Source organism: Schistocerca piceifrons, chromosome 9 (assembly GCF_021461385.2).
Source record: "Schistocerca piceifrons isolate TAMUIC-IGC-003096 chromosome 9, iqSchPice1.1, whole genome shotgun sequence".
Lineage (NCBI taxonomy): Eukaryota > Metazoa > Arthropoda > Insecta > Orthoptera > Acrididae > Schistocerca > Schistocerca piceifrons.
Genome location: NC_060146.1, coordinates 53,883,802 through 53,904,989, shown reverse-complemented (window position 1 = coordinate 53,904,989; position 21,188 = coordinate 53,883,802). Strand labels below are relative to the sequence as shown.

Sequence of the window (21,188 nt, the reverse complement as noted above, 5' to 3'; positions counted from 1 at the left end):
CACATTGACTCCTCCACGAAGTCATAAGGGCCAAGATCTGCCTAGTGGGATTAAAGCACCCTAGCACTCCATGATCACCGCAATGTAAGGCTAAAGGAAAGATGAAATCGCAAAAATCTAAGGTTGTGGGAATAGCGAGCACTGAAACGAACTACGATTTTTATTTAATTACATAATTTTGATTGGTGGACGTACCTGACCGAAATTCTGGCGTATTTTATTCTGGCGAATTTCACCGACAAAAAAGTATGTCACTGCACATTCTGCATGTATTTTACGACGTAATCAAAAGAAAGAGAAACCTCGCTTAAGAAGCATCTTCCATAATGATTGATTACTAAGGCTAGTCGCCGAAGTAGCGTCCGTCTGAAAGACTTGCACCAGACTCGTGAGTAGAATAAAATGCAAAGAAATTTTTTACTTAAAACGTTTTCGCCAGACTAGTCTGTTAACCTTTTTTTTTTACCACTATCGCACGAAGCATGGCCTGTCTGTTTATTGTGGATAGCCACAAGTTTAACCATGACCTTCATCTACATCTACATCCACATTTATACTCCGCAAGCCACCCAACGGTGTGTGGCGGAGGGCACTTTACGTGCCACTGTCATTACCTCCCTTTCCTGTTCCAGTCGCGTATGGTTCGCGGGAAGAACGACTGTCTGAAAGCCTCCGTGCGCGCTCTAATCTCTCCTTCCGCTTTGTAAAGATAAAGCTCCGACAATGTCGCGGTGTATTGGTCGCGATAGGCCTCGAAACTCAATAGTTGGCAGTATAGGCACCACCTCAAATATTTGGCGGGCCGGATACCGGGGAAGTCCGGCCAGCTAACGCGGGCCGGTTTCGGCCCGCGGGCCGTAGTTTGGAGACCCCTGATCTACAACATACCTGAGACTCGTCAAAATCCTTGATTAATAGGTCTGATGGTCCCATTGTCAGAAACGAATAGGTTGGCACTGCAGAGGAAATCGTGGCGGGGCGCAGCGAACCAGTCGGAAGACTGATAGGAAAGAGCCTGCTTACACGTCAGAGGAGCGCGACTTACCGAGGATGGCGACGACCTCGTCGTCCTGGATGACCTCGAGCGAGCCGGTGACGATGAAGCAGAGCGAGTCTATGGACTCGCCCGTGTGGTAGAGCAGGTCCCCCGGCGCCGAGTGGCTCATGGTGAAGTGCATGGCGAGCGCTCGCAGGCAGCCGTCGCTGGCCAGCCGGAAGGCGGGGTGCTCGTTGAACACCTTGCGGTTCAGGTGCACGCAGATGTCCGCCTTCATGTCCTTCGGGCAGTAGTTGAGCACCTGCACAGCACAGCGGGAGCGTCCCAGTAGCAATCGTCATCTATCCGAAGACTGGAACCTTAGACCACAAATATATCTCTATATACAAACAAACCCCCCATGAACCATACACCTTGCCGTTGGTGGGGAGGCTTGCGTGCCTCAGCGATACAGATAGCCGTACCGTGGGTGCAACCACAACGGAGGGGTATCTGTTGAGAGGCCAGACAAACGTGTGGTTCCTGAAGAGGGGCAGCAGCCTTTTCAGTAGTTGCAGGGGCAACAGTCTGGATGATTGACTGATCTGGCCTTGTAACACTAACCAAAACGGCCTTGTTGTGCTGGTACTGCGAACGGCTGAAAGCAAGGGGAAACTACAGCCGTAATTTTTGCCGAGGGCATGCAGCTTTAGTATGGTTAAATAATGATGGCGACCTCTTGGGTAAAATATTCCGGAGGTAAAATAGTCCCCCATTAGGATCTCCAGGCGGGGACTATTCAAGAGGACGTCGTTATCAGGAGAAAGAAAACTGGCGTTCTATTCAGAAGGATGTAGGCTGCAGTACGTACTGGGAGATGAAGTAGCTTGCACAGGATGGAGTAGCATGGAGAGCTGCATCAAACCAGTCTCAGGACTGAAGACCAAAACAACAACAACAACACACGAACAGAAATGTCTTGAATGATTCTCTGACTCGTCGTCCACCCGCGCTAGCTGAATGGTCAGCGTGACGGATTATCAAACCTCTGGGCCCGGGTTCGATTCCCGACCGGGTCGGGGAATTTTCTCTACCCGAGGATTTCGTATTGCGCTGTCCTCATCATCATCCTATCATCCTCATCGACTGCAGGTCGCCGAAGTACGTCAAATTGACAGACCGGCACCCGGTGAATGGTCTCCCTGATGGGGGGCCCTAGCCATACGAATAAATAAAAAAACTGATTCATCATCGTCCAGCCCAAATTGCTAAGGACAGAAACTTGAAATACGTAAAGGACGTTGTTCGCATACTGTACGCATCTTTTAAGAAAGGGTTGTCCGGCATTCCACCCTAAGGAGGTGAAACAGCGGATCAAAGGTTTTTTTTGTTGTCTGTTTTTTTTACGTTGGTGCAAAAGTTGATAGCGTCTTTGTTTTGCATGTCGGTATTCCTATTGTTAAGGCTTTATTTATCGATTGTTAGTTTTTATTTGTACGAGGCGTGTTTTATAAGTAAGTACCGTTTTGAAATAAAAAAAAAGGTGCTAAGATATCTCAATAATTTTATTTTTACATGAAAGCTTATGCCTTAATCTACTTTTCTACATAATTTCCGTCAATATTGAAGCACTTGTCATAACGTCGTACCAGTTTTTGAATACCCTCCTCATAGAAGTCTGCCGCCTGACTTGTTAACCACTGCATCACCACTGTTTTGACTTCGTCATGGTCTTGAAGACGCTGACCGCCCAGGTGTTTCTTCAAGTGTAGGCGCAAGATCGGGGCTGTACGGAGGATGATCTAGAATTTCCCATCGAAAAGATGTGATGAGATCTTTGATCTGATTCGCCACATGCGGACGGGCATTGTCTTGCAGAAAAACAATGCCCTTGCTCAACTTCCATGGACTGTTGCTTCGATTCTGGTGTGACGTAGGCCTCCCACGTTTCATCGTCCGTAACAGTTTGGCTTAAGAAATTATCATCGTCGTTGTGGTACCGCTCAAGGAAAGTCAATGCACTGTCCAAGCGTTTGGTTTTGTGCACATCCGTCAACATTTTCGGTACCCAACGTGCGCACAATTTTCGGTAATTCAAGTGCTCGGTCACAAAGCCATACAAAACATTACGAGAAACGTTAGGGAAGTCATACCGCAAGGAGGAAATCATAAAGCGTCTGTTTTCTCTGCACCAAACTTTCATTAACGACCGAAGGACGAAAAAAATGGCTCTGAGCACTATGGGACTTGACATCTGAGGTCATCCGTCCCCTAGAACTTAGAACTACTTAAACCTAACTAACCTAAGAACATCACACACATCCATGCCCGAGGCATGATTCGAACCTGCGACCGTAGCGGTCGCGAAGTTCCAGACTGTGACCGAAGGACGCCCACTCCGTTGTTCATCATGCACTTTCTTACCATTCCATCACTCATAGTGTTTCTCCGTAAATTGCACAGATCACACGATGAATATCGATCGGTTTTAGGCCTTTAGCACTAAGAAATCTTATAACAGCCCGTACTTCACAGTCGGCGGGACTCACGATTATCGGAGGCATCTTAAACACTCAGTACACAACGTAAACGAGGAAGAATCAGACTGTAATGGCGTCAGTGCGTAGCTTAAGGTACAGGCTTTCACGTAAAAATAAAATTACTGAGATATCTTAGCACGTCGTTGTTAATTTCAAATCAATACTTCATTAAAAAAACGTGCCTCGTAGTTCACTGTTGCTAATTGAGATTACATATTGTCATTTTGTCATTAGGAGATACTGAGTTGAGCTGTGGCTGCTAGAAAATAGAGTGCCAAGTGTAGAAATCGGAATATTTCCGACATATTCTTCTGTGTTCTATAGATGGTTTACAACCGCGGAGTCACCCAGAAACATTTGCCCCGATTATGAGGATAACGCCATTCGCCGGAGTACGCCATGAACATTATTTTCTATATATGTATACTAAGATGGTATCTGTTCTTTCGGACATGTCCGAAAGAACAGATACCATCACCTACCATACAGATCGTTAGAGTGAAATTACAATGAAATGAACACCCTTAGTTGCTTACAAGCGTTGACATACGTCAACGGGGACGGATGAAAATGTGTGCCCCGACCGGGACTCGAACCCGGGATCTCCTGCTTACATGGCTGACGCTGTATCCATCTGAGCCACCTTTTTTTTAAAAAAAAATACCGAAACCTTCGTTTGCCATCAAGGACACAGAGGATAGCGCGACTGCAGGGATTTATCACTGGCACGCCTCCCGCGAAACCCACATTCTCAACGTATTGTCCCGCTACGGTCGCAGGTTCGAATCCTGCCTCGGGCATGGATGTTTGTGATGTCCTTAGGTTAGTAGGGTTTAAGTAGTTCTAAGTTCTAGGGGACTGATGACCTCAGCAGTTAAGTCCCATAGTGCTCAGAGCCATTTCTTTTTTGTCCCACACTACATTCGTAGTGCTCCCGCCCATTTATACTCATTTCTAAGGCTCACCGGCCACTTGCCACTTGAGCATCTTCTTCTTGCGTGCGAATGCACAAACAGTTCAAAATGGCTCTGAGCACTATGGGACTTAACATCTATGGTCATCAGTCCCCTAGAACTTAGAAATACTTAAACCTAACTAACCTAAGGACAGCACACAACACCCAGCCAGCACAAACAGTGCCCGAACTCTTACGGGAATCGGCAACACGCCGCGAGTAATGAGTATAATGGGCGGGGGCACTACGAATGTAGTGCGGGACAATACGTTGAGAATGTGGGTTTCGCAGGAGGCGTCCCAGAGATAAATCCCTGCAGTCGCGCTATCCTCTGTGTCCTCGGTGGCTCAGATGGATAGAGCGTCTGTCATGTAAGCAGGAGATCCCGGCCTCGAGTCCCAGTCGGGGCACACATTTTCATCTGTCCCCGTTGACGTATGTCAACGCCTGTAAGCAACTAAGGGTGTTCATTTCATTGTAAATTATTTTCTCGCTTTAAAGAGGGTCGTTTCGGCATCAGTAACTTCTACGTTCAGGAAGACCTTCGGGGTTTGATGAAGTTTAAACGCATCGATCCACAGTCATCCACGTCAGTGTATTGGAGATTCAAATGGCTCTGAGCACTATGGGACTCAACTGCTGAGGTCATTAGTCCCCTAGAACTTAGAACTAGTTAAACCTAACTAACCTAAGGACATCACAAACATCCATGCCCGAGGCAGGATTCGAACCTGCGACCGTAGCGGCCTTGCGGTTCCAGACTGCAGCGCCTTTAACCGCACGGCCACTTCGGCCGGCCAGTGTATTGGAGAACTGACAATTGTGATGAATTGTGATCAATGGTCCATCGTGTGACATTTGCATGCTTTGGTGAAGGTTCAAAAATCGGGTGTATGGGTACCGTATGCTCTAAACCAAAATCACAAAATTCAGCTGGTGGCCATAAGTGCATCTCTGCTTGCTCATCATCAATTGGGTCGTGAACAACACCCACCGATCCTATCCTGTACCATTACTGGTGACGAGAAATTGTGCCTTTATGCTAGCATAAGGAAAAGACAGGAACGATTGGGCCCAAATATAGCAGAAATTCACCGTACAAAGATCTGTGCACATCCACAAAAGATAATGTTATGCATCTGGTGGAACAATGACGATGTGGAGTATTACGAATCGCTTCCCCGAGGTATAACCAGCACTGCTGACACTTATTGTCAACAACTGAGACGTCAAGCTGACGCAACACAAGGGTAACGACCAGGAAGACTGCGTGAAGTGAAGCTACTCCACGATCACGCCCGCCCGAATTCTGCTAGACTGACAGAAAACACTATGGAGGAGTTAGATTGGTGAGTCATTCTGCACCCACCTTATTCTTCTGATCTTGCATTCTCAGATTTTCACTTGTTCTGCTCTATGTCTAACGACCTTCAAGGAACTTCCTTTCCGGGTGAAAATGCGCTCCGAACACAGCGAGTTCTTCGCATCAAAACCACGAGATTTCTATAGTCGCAGAATCTGAAAGTTACCCCAGCGTTGGCACACTGTTGTAAATACTGAAGGACAGTACATTATTGACGACTTAAGTCTATGTTATGTGTACCTACTCTGTTTATTAAACTTATACAGTCGCTGTTAAGACAATTTTCAGGTTACAATTATGAAAATTCGTGATTTCTCGGTCAGAAATAAAAAAATACATATTTCAGTAGTTTTGGAAATTCAAACCCTAAGGGGGTGAAATAGTGACTGATTTTTTTTTAATAAGTCTACATTTACATCTACGTGATTACTCTCCTATTCACAATAAAGTGCCTGGCAGAGGGTTTAATCAACCACCTTCAAGCTGTCTCTCTACCGTTCCACTCTCGAACGGCAAGCGGGAAAAACGAGCACTTAAATTTTTCTGTGCGAGCCCTGATTTCTCTTATTTTATCCTGATGATCATTCCTCCCCATGTTGGTGGGTGCCAACAGAATGTTTTCGCAATCGGAGGAGAAAACTGGTGATTGAAATTTCATGAGAAGATCACGTCGCAACGAAAAACGCCTTTGTTTTAATGATTACCACTCCAATTCACGCGTCATGTCTGTGACACTATATCCCCTATTTCGCGATAATACAAAACGAGCTGCCCTTCTTTGTACTTTTTCGATGTCATCCGCCAGTCTCACCTGATGCGGATCCCACACCGCACAGCAATACTCCAGAATAGGGCGGACAAGCGTGGTGTAAGCAGTCTCTTTAGTTGACCTGTTGCACCTTCTAAGCGCTCTGCCAATGGATCGCAGCCTTTGGTTTGCTCTACCCACAATATTATCTATGTGATCGTTCCAATTTAGGTTATTTGTAATTGTAATCCCTAAGTATTTAGTTGAATTTATAGCCTTCACAGTTGTGTGACTTATCGCGTAAACAAAATTTAGCTGATTTCTTTTAGTGCTCATGTGAATAACTTCACACTTTTCCTTATTCAGGGTCAATTGACACTTTTCGCACCATACAGATATTTAAACCATTTTGCAAGTCGTTTTGATCATCTGATGACTTTACAAGACGGTAAATGACAGCATCATCTACAAACAATCTAGGACGGCTACTCAGATTGTCTCCTGTGTCGTTAAAATAGATCAGTAAGAATGGAGGGCCTCTAACACTTCCTTGGAGAACGCCGGATATTACTTCTGTTTTACTCGATGACTTTCCGTCTATTACTACGAACTGTGACCTTTCTGACAGGAAATCACGAATGCAGTCGTAAAACTGAGGCGATACTCCGTAGGCACGCAGTTTGGTTACAAGACGCTTGTGAGGAATGGTGTCGAAAGCCTTCTGGAAATCTAAAAATATGGAATCAATTTGACATCCCCTGTCGATAGTACTTATTACTTCTTGAGTATAAAGCGCTAGTTATGTTTCACAAGAACGATATTTTCTGAAACCGTGCTGACTATGTGTCAATAAATCGTTTTCTTCGAGGTACTTCATAATGTTCGAATACAGTATATGTTCCAAAACCTTATTGCAAATCGACGTTAGTGATATTTCAGCAGATTACTCCTACTTCCCTTTTTGGTGTTGGTGTGACTTGCGCAATTTTCCAGTCTTTAGATACGGATCTTTCTGTGAGCGAATGGTTGTATATAATTGCTAAATACGGAGCTATTTTATCAGCATACTCTGGGAGGAACATGACTGGTATACAATCTGGACCGGAGGCCTTGCCTTTATTAAGTGTTTTAAGCTGCTTCGTTACACCGAGGATATCTACTTCTATGTGTCTGATCTTGGCAGTTGTTCTTTATTGGAATTCAGGAATATTTATTTTGTCTTCTTTGATGAAGGAGTTTCGGAAAACCGTGTTTAATAACTCTGCTTTAGTGGCACTGTCATCAGTGACTTCATCGTTGTTATCGCGCAGTGAAGGTATTGATTGCGTCTTGCCACTGGTGTGCTTTATGTATGACCAACGTCTCTTTGCGTTTTCTGCCAGATTTCGAGACAGAATTTTGTTGTGGAAATAGTTAAAAACTTCTCGCATTGAAGTACGCGCTGTATTTCGAACCTCTGTAAAACTTTTCCAATCTTGGGGATTTTGCGTTCTTTTTAATTTGGGATGATTTTTTCGTTGCTTCTGCAACAATGATCTGACCCGTTTTGTGTACCATGGGAGATCAGTACCATCACTTATTATTTTTTGTGGTATATACCTCTCAATTCCTCCGGCCGGTGTGGCCGAGCGGTTCTGGCCGCTGCAGTCTGATAAAGCGCGACCACTATGATCGCAGGTTCGAATCCTGCCTCGGGCATGGATCCTTAGGTTAGTTAGGTTAAAGTAGTTCTAAGTTCTAGGGGACTGATGACCTCAGATGTTAAGTCCCATAGTGCTCAGAGCCAGGTTTTTTCTCAGTTGCTGTCGATACTATCTCTTTGAAAACATTCCACACAATGATTTTCTGAGAAAGCGTTCAGTATAATTTCGGATGACGTTTTATGCCTGCCGCCGGCTTTAAATGTATGATCTTCCCAGCATATCGAGGGTAGATTAAAGTCACCACAGACTATAAATGTATGAGAGGGGCACTTTTTTGAAATGAGACTCAAGTTTTCTTTGAATTGCTCGGCAACTATATCTTCTGAGTCGGGGGTCGGTAAAACGATCCAATTAATAGTCGTTATTAAAAAACTACTAAAGCATTTTAAGCTACATCTGTGAAAATTTCTATTTAGCTTGTCGGTTAGAAAGTGTTTTTGGAAATTCGACCCCCAAATGGGCGAAACTGGGGACGAAAAAATTAATGAAAATATTTCGTTAAATTAAAGCTGCCTCTATGAAAGTTGGCATTTGACATTTCGGTTAGAAGTAAAGAAATATATGTTATGGGATGAAAGTTTCTTTAAATGCAGGATGAACAAAAACATCCGGCTGTAGCTACAAGAGTCACTTTTTGGTCAGAAGTATATTCGTAAAAGCCTGATTGTATGGCCTTAACGAGCGTGAAGTGATTAGAAGGTATTTTCAATTTGTCAACTTCAGACAGAGCTATTTTACATTTACCATTAAAAATTGGCTTCTTCAGAACTGCATAGAAACGTCTCTTTACTACGTTATTTTTAGTGGGCCTAATATACGTTTATAAAACTATTTTTGTTGTAATTACTACGCAAACGCAAGTGAAGCAGCAGGTGTTAAGCTACTATAGACATACAGTGTTGTCAGAAAGAGTCTGGAAAGCTTGTAAGGGAGCTACAGGGAACATTTTGCTGTGAAATAATTGTTTAGAAAATAGTTACGGTAAGAAACCCCGTTTCCGAATTAATTAGCATTGAAATTAGCCAATCGGGCCATTGCGCGCGCAAATTCTAGCGGCCCACCAGAGACAGTGTCGCCAAAAGTGCCAAAACCGAACAACAGAGCGATACAAAATTAGACATGGGATGGTAGTAAGGATCGAACCCGAGCCAAAGGCTGAGCAGTCTCGTGCGCCATCATCTACGCTGTCCGCCTGAGAGGTAACGTGCTTGCCTCCCCTGCACTGGGCCTGGGTTCGATTCCCGGCCAGGTTGAACATTTTCTCCGCTCGTGGACTGGATATCGTGTTGTGTTGTCCTCATCATTTCATCCTCAGCACTGGCCGCAAGTCGCCCAACGTGGCGCCGACTGATGCAAGACTTGAACTTGGCGGCCAAACCCGACTGGGACGTTCCAGCCAACAATGCCATACGATCATTTCATTTTTTCCATCTACGCTATAGACTGCCACTAAAGTGCGCGTCATTTACGACGACGGCCGAGTTCACGTTCGTTCTGCGCATCTGACGTCACAAAACACAGTCAGCCAACGAACAGAGAACGACGTTGCCAGAGCTCGACTGCAGTGCAGAGCACGGACGAGTGTCTTCAGTTTTAGAAACGTTCAGTCATAAATAAAGTAATAGAACAAAAGAAATGTCTTGATAGCAGACTTTCTTTTGTAGAAAGTTTGGAAAAAGCATTCTTTACACCAATTGCTTCATATTCTATTAATTAATTAAACCAAACAAGCAATAAGCCTCCTAATTCAGGCGACAGCATGGAAAGGTGTTTGTATCATTCTCACGAACCGCTTTTTCTCAATAAAGAACAATGGTAATTGTTTATTTCCTATTATACTTCGACGAAACGTAATTCATAGTCATACCAACAGTGTTTGTCGGTATTTTGCGTGCTATTTTAGAGTCCTCCAGGAATTGTAGCAAACGACGAGCTACGTTAGCGTAATGGTGAAGGTGTTTGGCTGCCACGCGATAGGTTCTGAGATCAAACCTTGTTCGGAATATAATATTTTCTTTATTTAAAAACAATATCGAAGTGTCTTACTTCATGAATTTTGTTCGTTTGATTGATTTTTTTTGAAATTTCTAATGCTTTGTCTCTTCATTATAACCATAATAGGTTTTCGGTTTTTCTAATTTTATCCTCCAATATTTCTTTTCACAGCAATTAAAAACATGAATAGGCACACATACAATATTCATGTTATCTGTTTTGTTTGTATATCTTCTCTTCCACAGTCACTGTTTTACTATTCATTATGAGATATATTCTTTTTACGACAGTATTAAAAGTATTATTTAGAGCACAATTTGAAATATATTCCTCTTCTGCAACTGTAATACGTGTTTTATTTAGACCAGACGCGTTTTTCTCTTTTGAAGCATCTTCAGTGGACAGTATTTTGTCTCCTCCATTGCCAAGTAACCTTCCGTAGTTTTGTGCTGCGGTAACACATTATCAACGTTTGTGTCGGCTGATCAGTGTTTTAGTAAATATTTGCTGTTTGTGTGTGCCACACACAAAAATTATGTTTGACATAGCTCAGAGCACTTCACTGATACAAAAACACTAGGACTTGAATATACTGTGTAAGTCCACAGTTTTGTTTAATGTATTTTGTCTACTTCCCTTTGATTGATTGAAGTGCTTTAAAATAAAGCCAAACGTGCCCAGTGTAAATAAAACTTTTATTACAGTCGCGAAAGACGGAATATTTCTCAATATTACATACGATACCTGTCTGGTACTTAAATTAAATGAGATATTGTTATACAGTAAATTTTATATGAAATTTAGGTATCTTGTCCACATTTCATTCTCAACACTGTGGGAACTGAAATCGACCATGCGGAAAGTATACGCTATGGACTTTTACCTCTGCAAACTCTTCAAAATTTCGTGCAATGGTTTACTACATTTCATGCTGCACAATAACTCCGTAGAACATCGAAACAAAATTAAGTCATTTATGGGGGAAGGTATCAGTCAAGAAGATGTGTAAAAATCAAATTTTTGGGCCAAATAGTTTTTGTGACATCGAGTGATAAAGGGTGTCAAAGCAGTCGGAACACCGTGTGTCTGCACAGGCGAGCAGTGCAGTGATGACAAAATCGCGCACAGCGCGGAATGCGGGGAGCACGTCTCTGTAGCAGCGAAAGGGTTAATACGGCCGTGGTGGCTTCACTTCATAAACTGCGCGCTCCCCCTAAACGTAAGTTTGCGAACTATGTTATACTATGGCGCTGCTTCTATTGGCGCGCGCGTCGTTTGCAACTGGCAACGCAGCAATCTCCCGCGTCTGGGCGGGCATGCGCGAGCCGCCAAGATAAAAAGAGTTGAACTATAGTTGTATCTGGTGGGCCGCTTGAATTTGCGTTCGCAACAACCTGATTGGGTAATTTCAATGCTAATTAACTCGGAAATCGCGCAACATACCCATTTTTTTCTCAAGAATTGCTTCTCACCACAACCTACTCTCCAACGCCCTTACAAGCTTTTCAGGCTGTTTCTGAAGTCGATGTATTTACCGCGCACGTCGATATCTCTCTCGCAGTAAGAGTTGGAACCGACATCGAAGTTTGCAAAAACCGGGGTACCTGTCATTGTGGCCAATGCATAGCAGAAGCGACAGTTATAGCTTTTTCTCATCTTAAGTGAAGTCAAACACTGTTTTTCAACTATTGAAAGACATTTTGTGTGAGTACTACACATGTAGTAGTACAGTTAACCTATTTCGTCCGACATCCACGAAATTACTGCGACAGTTATCGTTTCTACATTTCGGCAGTTTAAATGGTGACAAACAGTTTAAAACGTTATACTGATAGCTCTTGCTTTGTAAAGCAGCGGAATTATACTTCTTCGGTGATTTTCTGTATTTGTTGCCCTGAGAGTCATAAAGTTTACCGCTTCTGCAGGGGTAAATATGATAAAATATCATGTAAGTTTGCAGGCTTTCGTGGACATTGTCACTTCAGTTAACATATTGAGTTGTTAGGCCGCGTCACATTTCCTCTAAAATAATCGTCGTTTCGACCTTTCTGCTGGGATCTTCTTCAGGATCTTCCGGTGTTCTAGTAGTGGTGAACACTGGGAGATCCTGATGAAGATTCCAGCAGAGGGGTCGACATGTCGATTATTTTAGAGGAAATATGACGCGGCCTAACAACCCAGAACATTTTAACTTTAGTGGTAAAATATCAGTATGGCAGGAAACATTCAGAATGAGATTTTCACTCTGCAGCGGAGTGTGCGCTGATATGAAACTTCCTGGCAGATTAAAACTGTGTGCCCGACCGAGACTCGAACTCGGGACCTTTGCCTTTCGCGGGCAAGTGCTCTACCAACCTTTTTTTTTTTTTTTTTTTTTTTTTTTTTTTTTTTTTTTTTTTTTTTTAAATCTCATTTTGTTCGTTGCTTCTGCTCGTGGCGGACGTCGCAAGACACCCGTTTCAGTTCGTCGTTGATCAATTATCTCAGTTTTTTTATTACAGAGGGCACCTAACCCTCTGACCGAACACGCTGAGTTAACCGTGCCGGCTCCAAAATATGTTCGTAAAATGGCTTAGAGCTTTTAAAATAAATTCGCTTGTGGAACGAAATATTAGTTCCTGTCACATGTCTTTCTTTGCAGTCAAACGCTACTCAACATTTTACCACCGTGATAAAGAAACTCTCGAAGAAACCATAGCAATTAATAGATAAACTGAACACTATTCCATAAGTCAGCTGCGAACGGATGTCAGTACAAGTCATCAATGTAAACACGCAATGCGTGGTCTATATCATTTACGGTCTAAGGTTGGAATGAACGTCACACTGCTTTTCTAGGCAAGATCGCACTACAGGAGATATGCCCTTGCCCGACCAGTTGTGGGGAATACGGTTTAGCGTGTATCTGAACAACGGGGCAATTCAGCATGTTTTCAGATCAACACGACAAAGGTAATAGAAGTGATAAGTGACAGATAAAAATCCCATGACGACCCTCCATCATTCCCCCGATCTTTGCATTCACATTCTGGCATTTTAACACTGTGCACCAAGCCACACTGTCAAATACATACCTCTGGAGCTGTTACGAGGTATGTCCACAAAGTAAGTTCCGTTTGGTTATACGAGGTGCATTCAAGTTCTAAGGCCTCCGAATTTTTTTCTCCGGACTGGAAAGAGATAGAAACATGCGCATTGTTTTAAAATGAGGCCGCGTTCATTGTCAATACGTCACAGAGATGGCAGCACCGTATGGCAGATGGAATTTTACCGCCAGCGACGAGAATGAGAACTGTTTTAAATACTTAAAATGGCGACGTTTTCCTTACTTGAACAGCGTGCAATCATTCGTTTTCTGAATTTGCGTGGTGTGGAACCAATTGAAATTCATCGACAGTTGAAGGAGACATGTGGTGATGGAGTTATGGATGTGTCGAAAGTGCGTTCATTGGTGCGACAGTTTAATGAAGGCAGAACATCGTGTGACAAACTGAAACAACCTCGGGCTGACACAAGCCGGTCTAACGACATGATCGAGAAAGTGGAGAGAATTGTTTTGGGGGATCGCCGAATGACTGTTGAACGGATCGCCTCCAGAGTTGGCATTTCTGTGGGTTCTGTGCACACAATCCTGCATGACGCCTGAAAATGCGAAAAGTGTCATCCAGGTGGGTGCCACGAATGCTGACGGACGACCACATGGCTGCCCATGTGGCATGTTGCCGAGCAATGTTGATGCGCAACGACAGCATGAATGGGACTTTCTTTTCGTCGGTTGTGACAATGGATGAGACGTGGATGCCATTTTTCAATCCAGAAACAAAGCACCAGTCAGCTCAATGGAAGCACACAGATTCACCGCCAGTGCTGAAAAAAAGGATGGTGTCCATGTTCTGGGACAGCGAGGGCGTAACCCTTACCCATTGCATTCCAAAGGGCACTACGGTAACAGGTGCATCATACGAAAATGTTTTGAAGAACAAATTCCTTCCTGCACTGCAACAAAAACGTCCGGGAAGGGCTGCGCGTGTGCTGTTTCACCGAGGCAACGCACCTGCACATCGAGCTAACGTTACGCAACAGTTTCTTCGTGATAACAACTTTGAAGTATTCCTCATGCTCCCTACTCACCTGACCTGGCTCCTAGTGACTTTTGGCTTTTTCCAACAATGAAAGACACTCTCCCTGGCCGTACATTCACCAGCCGCGCTGCTATTGCCTCAGCGATTTTCCAGTGGTCAAAACAGACTCCTAAAGAAGCCTTCGCCGCTGCCATGGAATCATGGCGTCAGCGTTGTGAAAAATGTGTACGTCTGCAGGGCGACTATGTCGAGAAGTAACGCCAGTTTCATCGATTTCGGGTGAGTAGTTAATTAGAAAAAAAATCGGAGGTCTTAGAACTTGAATGCACCTCTTATAAAACAAACGTGTACAGATACAGAAAACATATTTACTGTACAAAAATGTAAACTACTGTTTTACATAGCTTCCGAAATTTTGTAGGCACTTGTTATAGCGTGGCACAAGTTTTTGTATGCCATCTTCATAGAAGGTTGCCGCCTGTGTATTCAACCATGTGGTAACATGTTCTTTCAGGTCGTCATCATCGTTGAAATGTTGACCACCAAGGACAGATTTTAGGTGTCAGAAAACCATCTCCTTCTTCATTGCAGCGTGTCAAAAACTGAAGTTCACTGCCCATCCGTTGTTTTTTGTGTTGTTCAGTAAGAATTTTGGGTACCCAACGAGAGAAATGTTTCGAAATTTCAGTTTTTCAGTAACAATTTTATAAATTAGTGTTCGTGAGATTTGCGAAACTTCCATAGCTGTGCAAACTTACGGCTGTGCTTAATCTTCTGTTCAATTGTGTGAACCAGTTGATCAGTAACCACAGACGGACGTCCACTTCGTTCTTCATCGTGCACTTGATCACGTCCTTCATTGAACAGTCTGATCTATCTTCTAACCATTGAATCACGCATAGTATTTTTTCCGCAAACCTCGCAGATTCGCCCATGAATTTCCATTGGTTTAACTTCCTTTGCATTTAGAAAACGAATCACAGATCTGATTTCACACGCGGCGGCATTTTTAATTACGGCTGACATCATAAAGAAGCACTACAAAGCACACGTCGGCAGCAGCGATCTGAAAATGGCGTACATGTCTTCTCCTTGAGTCAGAGTAACTGCCGCGCATGCTCGGAACTGCGAACGTAGCGCTGCCGCGGATAGAAATAGAAACGGAACTTACTTTGTGGACGACCCTCGTATTTTTTGGAAAAGCACTTACCTCTCAATAAACAGCAGCTCCACTTGCATGAAATACGGGGTGAGGCAACTATGACAGACAACCCTAGTTACGTTGAGAAAGACGGATCGCGAGAAATTATCCGAATGGAACGGACACCGGTAAGTGTACCTGTACAGAAAAACAAGTAGTTACCTTTTCACAAAAAATTGAATGATTCACTCAAGAGAAACAGCCTTACAAACTGATCGAATTAGTAACGCGTTGGTCCACATCTGGTCTTTACGCAAGACGTTGTTTGGCTAGGTACTGACTGACAGAGTTGTTGGATGTCCCAGTGAGAGATATCGTGGCAAACTCTGTCCAGTTGTCGGTTGAATCGCCAGAATCCCGAGCTTGCTGGAGGGCCGTGCCCATAGTAATCCAAAAGTTCTCAAATTGGGAGAGATCCCGCGACTTTCCTGGCCAATGGTTCAAAATGGTTCAAATGGCTCTGAGCACTATGGGACTCAACTGCTGTGGTCATCAGTTCCCTAGAACTTAAAACTACTTAAACCTAACTAACCTAAGGACATCACACACATCCATGCCCGAGGCAGGATTCGAACCTGCGACCGTAGCAGCAGCGCGGCTCCGGACTGGAGCGCCTAGAACCGCGCGACCACCGCGGCCGGCTTTCCTGGCCAATAAAGAGTTTTGCAAGCCCAAAGACAAGATGTAGAACCTCTCGTCCTGTGCTGGCGAGCATTATCTTGCTGAAGTATAAGCACAGGATGGATTGCCAAGAAGGGCAACAAAACGGAGTGTAGAATATCGTCGACGTACTGTGTAATGACACATTCCGACGCAGAGACATACAATACCTTAACGGCTGCGCCAAAGCTTAAATTGAGAGGGATGTAGAAAATATTCTCTGTAATGTTCATATTGGATTCTCTTTTGTTTCATACTCTAAGAAGGAGTTGACACTTTCGATTGTTACCTTGAAGGGGATGGACGTAATTTTTGATGTGTGCGGAAAGGCAGCCATCTTGTTAGTATTTATGGTTTGTGCGACGAGCAGAGCAAGTCTTATTGTCTTGTGAATAAAAAAAATAGTGACAAGTATCTAAGTTTTTGGATAATTATTTAAAGCGACGTAGCATTGTATTCCTTGGTTTCTTCGTGAAGTGAGCCGATGCCGTCTCCGGAAGACACACACGGTCAACAAAGAGAAGAACATCAATGGCGACTAATGAATTAATATTGTGGCAGAAAGACTAATTCTACGTCTGAGGTGAGAACTCTGATTAAATCAACAATGACGTAGAATTCAAAAATGTAATTAATCGGAATTGTAAATTATATTACAGGCATATTTCACGCAGCACTGAATTTGTCCGCATTCAAGCAGGTCAATAGAGTCCGTAAAAAAGCCTGTCAAAAATTCTAAAGTTACAGTTCCATATCCATAATTTTTTCTCTTTTCAAAAAATCAATAAATTTAATTTTGTTTTGTTTATTTCGCCACAACTGCTATGCTGGAAGGATGCAGCAGATGACAAAAAAAAGAGAATCTGCTATGAAAAGAAATGGCACCCCAGACCATAGCTCGTACGACAGGTGACAGTCAGATTGGACGGCTGCTGTGGCCGAGGGGTTCTAGGCGCTTCAGTGTGGAACCGCGCTGCTGCTACGGTTGCAGGTTCGAATCCTGCCTCGGGCATGGATGTGTGTGACGTCCTTAGGTTAGTTAGGTTTAAGTAGTTCTAAGTTCTAGGGGACTGATGACCTCAGATGTTAAGCCCGATAGTGCTTAGAGTCATCTGAACCATCTGAATAGTCAGATTGGCACCCTACCTCTGTCTGGGGTATTTTCAGACACGCCTTCGCCGGTCGTCCGGGCACAGTTCAAAGCGGTACTCATCACTGAAGTCAAAACTCCAGTCATTGAGATTCCACACCCCAATGACCAGCAAAGACGTGTCTGGAGACGCCCTGGACAGCGGTGGGGCACCAGCCTAGCTGTCATACGCCATACGGCCCGACAATCGAGACTGTGGGTCTGGGCTACCATTTCACTTCATAGCAGGACACGTGTGATTGTCATCCGCCGCATCCTTACAGCACAGAGGTTCTTCGACGACATTGTACTCCTAATTTTGAAGCGCATGACAAGCCACGCTGGCTTGCATTTCAGCAAGATAATGCCTGTCCGCAGAAGACGACAGTTTCTACTGATTGTATTGGTGCTTGCCAACCCTACCTTGGCCAGCTAGGTGGCCAGATCTCTGCACAACGACGTTTGGAGCATTATGGCAGGCCCCTCCAACAAGCTCGGGATTACGGCGATATAACGCGCCAATGGGGCAGAGTTCGGCCCGATACCCCTGAGCAGAACAACCAACCAACAACTCTACCAATCAATCTCAAGCCGAATAACCTGTCGCATAAGGGCCAGACTTGAACCAACGCGTTTCTGACTTTCTCAATTTGTGAAACACTTTCTCTTGAATAGATCACCTAATTTTCTGAAACTGTATCGATTCCGTCGCCTTCGGATAATATCTTCCTCGTGGGGTTACTTTTTTCTTCGAATGTATATCGGGATTCACTAATTGCGAAGTTACAGAGGGCAAGATGGCAAATTAAGGGGGGTAGGACGTCAAACGGGCCGACTTGGAGCAGGAGAGGCACCACTGAACATTTTAATTTCCACTGTCTATACTTTTACAAATAAATTCATAAAACTTTGTGAGCATGACCATGAAGGATTCAGAATTCACACTCTTAGCAGTGGTAGTTCGAAAACACACGAAATAATTTTTTTTACATGTGGAATTTCTTCATTTTTTTCACTTACTAATGGCAGCATTTGTTGCTGTAGGTAGACTTTTCTTCATAAGTAAGAGAGATTCTTCGATGAACTTTGCACAACATACAAACTATACTTAAAGGTGCATGAAACTCTAGAATTTTCCAAATCTATTAAAAACTGTGGTAAAAATTGAGGTAATTAACTATAAAATTTGTGTTTTTTCTAAACATGAAGTTTAAAATATAACAGTTCGTTCGTTTTTTCATAAATTAAATAAATTCTAGAGTTTCATACACCTGTGAGTATGGTATGTATGCTGTGCAAAATTCATCGAAGAATGTCTCTAACTTATGAAGAAATGTGTACCTATAGCAACAAATGCAGCCATTAGTAAGTGAAAAAAATGATCAAATTTCGCAAGTAAAAAAAATTGTTTTGTTATGTTTTCGAACTTCCACTGCAATGGGTGTGAATCCTGAATCCTTCCTGGTGATGCTGACAAAGTTTGATGAATTTATTTGTAAAAGTATAGACACTGGAAATTAAAATTCCCTGTGATGCCTCTCCTGCTCCAAGTCGGCTCGTTTGACGTCCTACCCCCCTTAACTGACGCAGGTAAGTAATTTTTAATCTCTTCAAGAAATACATCAATCAGTCAAATTTTTCTATACCATTATTTTCCGCCAAGACGTGTTTCTAGGTTCCATCCATCCTCAACTGGAGTAATACGAGGCCTATTCGTGTATGAGGTCGCACAGGTCGTGAAATCAAAACCTCAGTGAAAGTCTGATGAAGCTTTACTCAGGCGTGTTGTATCTATAATATGCCTATCGATCACGTCATGTCGGTCTTTTCAGTTGTGACCGCGCACCGAGCACGTGTAGAACCCTAGAAAATAGTGTCTCTCGCCAGTTATGAGTGCATCGTGAGAAATTTCACCAGATTACATGCAGCCCACGTAACACAACTGTGGCGGTTTTCCTTCTTCATAATGATTCTCGGTCGCACACGCAGCCCCTGATCATACAACCCGGACTAGGCTCCTTATGACTGTCACCTACAGTTAAGTGAACCGCAGGATATAAAGACAGCATTTTGGCATAGACAACGAGTTGTAGACCATCGTAGGGAACTGGCGGAAAGAACAGGCGGCTGCCTACTATGACGAGGCTACTGGAAAGTTGAACAGTACCACGACAAATGTCTAAGCCAGAGCAGCGACATGCAGAGAAGTGGCTGGTAGGTGTAGCTAATTGCATATAAATACTTTTGATTTTGACTGTGATTCCCACTTCGCGACCGATCGGTCCCAAATAGACCTATAGCCCTCGTACATTCATATTTTCAGCAGCACCAAATTTTCACCTATTGTATTTTTCATTGCTGCAATTTCCGTTTCCAAAATTACAAGTCATTTAGCTGCCACAATTCTTGACTTACGTTTAATTAGTATACTGGTTCAAATGGCTCTGAGCACTATGGGACTTAACTTCTGAGGTCATCAGTCCCCTAGAACTTAGAACTACTTAAACCTAACTAACCTAAGGACATCACACACATCCATGCCCGAGGCAGGATTCGAACCTGCGACCGTAGCGTTCGCGCGGTTCCAGACTGTAGCGCCTAGAACCGCTCGGTCACTGCGGCCGGCTTTAATTTACTGGGCAAAAAAATTAAAGTTCCATTTTCTTGAAGACCGCTTCAAAATTGCCCAAAGCAATTTAGAAGTGTGAAATTGGATCAAAGGTGCCTACAACGTCCCTCTGTAACGGTGCGAAAGCATGGCGCCCTCTGACGTCACTCTCGTGCTCGGCGACCCTTCGAATAGCAAGGTGCCGACACATGCGATAAAACGCCAGAGCTCAGAAGTTCATGTGAGCTGTATGGTGAATTAATGACACCACACTGACGCCAAATTTCACAACTGTTCTGCTGAAAGCCACCTTCGACGAGTCACACGAAGAGAAGACCGTCACATCCCACGCATTGTCTTGACGCCTCTGTGCTGGGCAGAACCGCTGCACCTAGCGTTGAAATCACGCTGTTTTCTTATGAGTGTCCGAGGGAAACATTTCAGATAAGGCCGCCGTTCAGAGTCGACACGAAAAGTCGTCGGGAGTTGGTGGAAGTGTGTAAATAAAACTACCCTCTACTCCTTTAGGGTGTTCATTTGCACGCAACTGGCGGTCGAAAACGACAGTTTGGAGTGTGATTTGCAACAGAGCGACGTTCATGAAAATCTTTAGCTCTGCTGACACCCGCGGGAGGATTAAACCTTTCTAAGCAGATTGTGGAACTGCAACTTCACGGAAAGTGACTTGACCCCTTTGGAGTTTGGTGTGACAGCAATTTTTTCTCTGGTACACAGCGTGGAACCACTAGAGACCTTACAAAACCATTCGACGAAATTTGAAGTTTTATCTGAAGCAGTAAAGTGTGTTTACGTTTTTCCAGCATTCCTGTTTCACGCTCTTCTGTGGTGTGACGCTGACACTCGCGTAATTAAAGCGGCAAAGACCGCCATCCCCTCAGTTCGGCAACACTCTTGATACCACCTGTGCACATTTGTTGGGCACCTTAGGAATATCCCTGTAATGACACAGCCATTCACTGATTTCTAGCCGCTGGCGTAACAGATATCCCATTTGACATTCCTCAGGTTTCCCATGCGGCCAACAGACGCTAGTTCAGCGACATAGCGCTATTCAGCGGAGTGTTGTCGAAACGGTTTTCAGTCGCACAGGTGCCTAGCAATCATGAACGACTGTCTCTGTACAGAAACGCCTTTAAACTGCACAGCAAAGGTGCACGGGTGGTACGGAGAGTGTTGTCGAACTTGGTGTGTGGACATTTGCCACGCC

At 43.9% G+C, this 21,188-nt stretch overlaps 1 protein-coding gene across 1 annotated transcript in view; it reads right to left on the bottom strand.

Annotated features, from left to right (window-relative positions):
• LOC124716698 (potassium voltage-gated channel protein eag-like) overlaps positions 1–21,188 on the bottom strand; it is a 242,665-nt gene that overhangs the window by 127,473 nt on the left and 94,004 nt on the right. Inside the window, exon 4 of the mRNA XM_047243239.1 lies at positions 1,046–1,298. Within this exon, the coding sequence (XP_047099195.1) occupies positions 1,046–1,298 (253 nt within the window). The remainder of the gene's footprint in view (positions 1–1,045; positions 1,299–21,188) is intronic.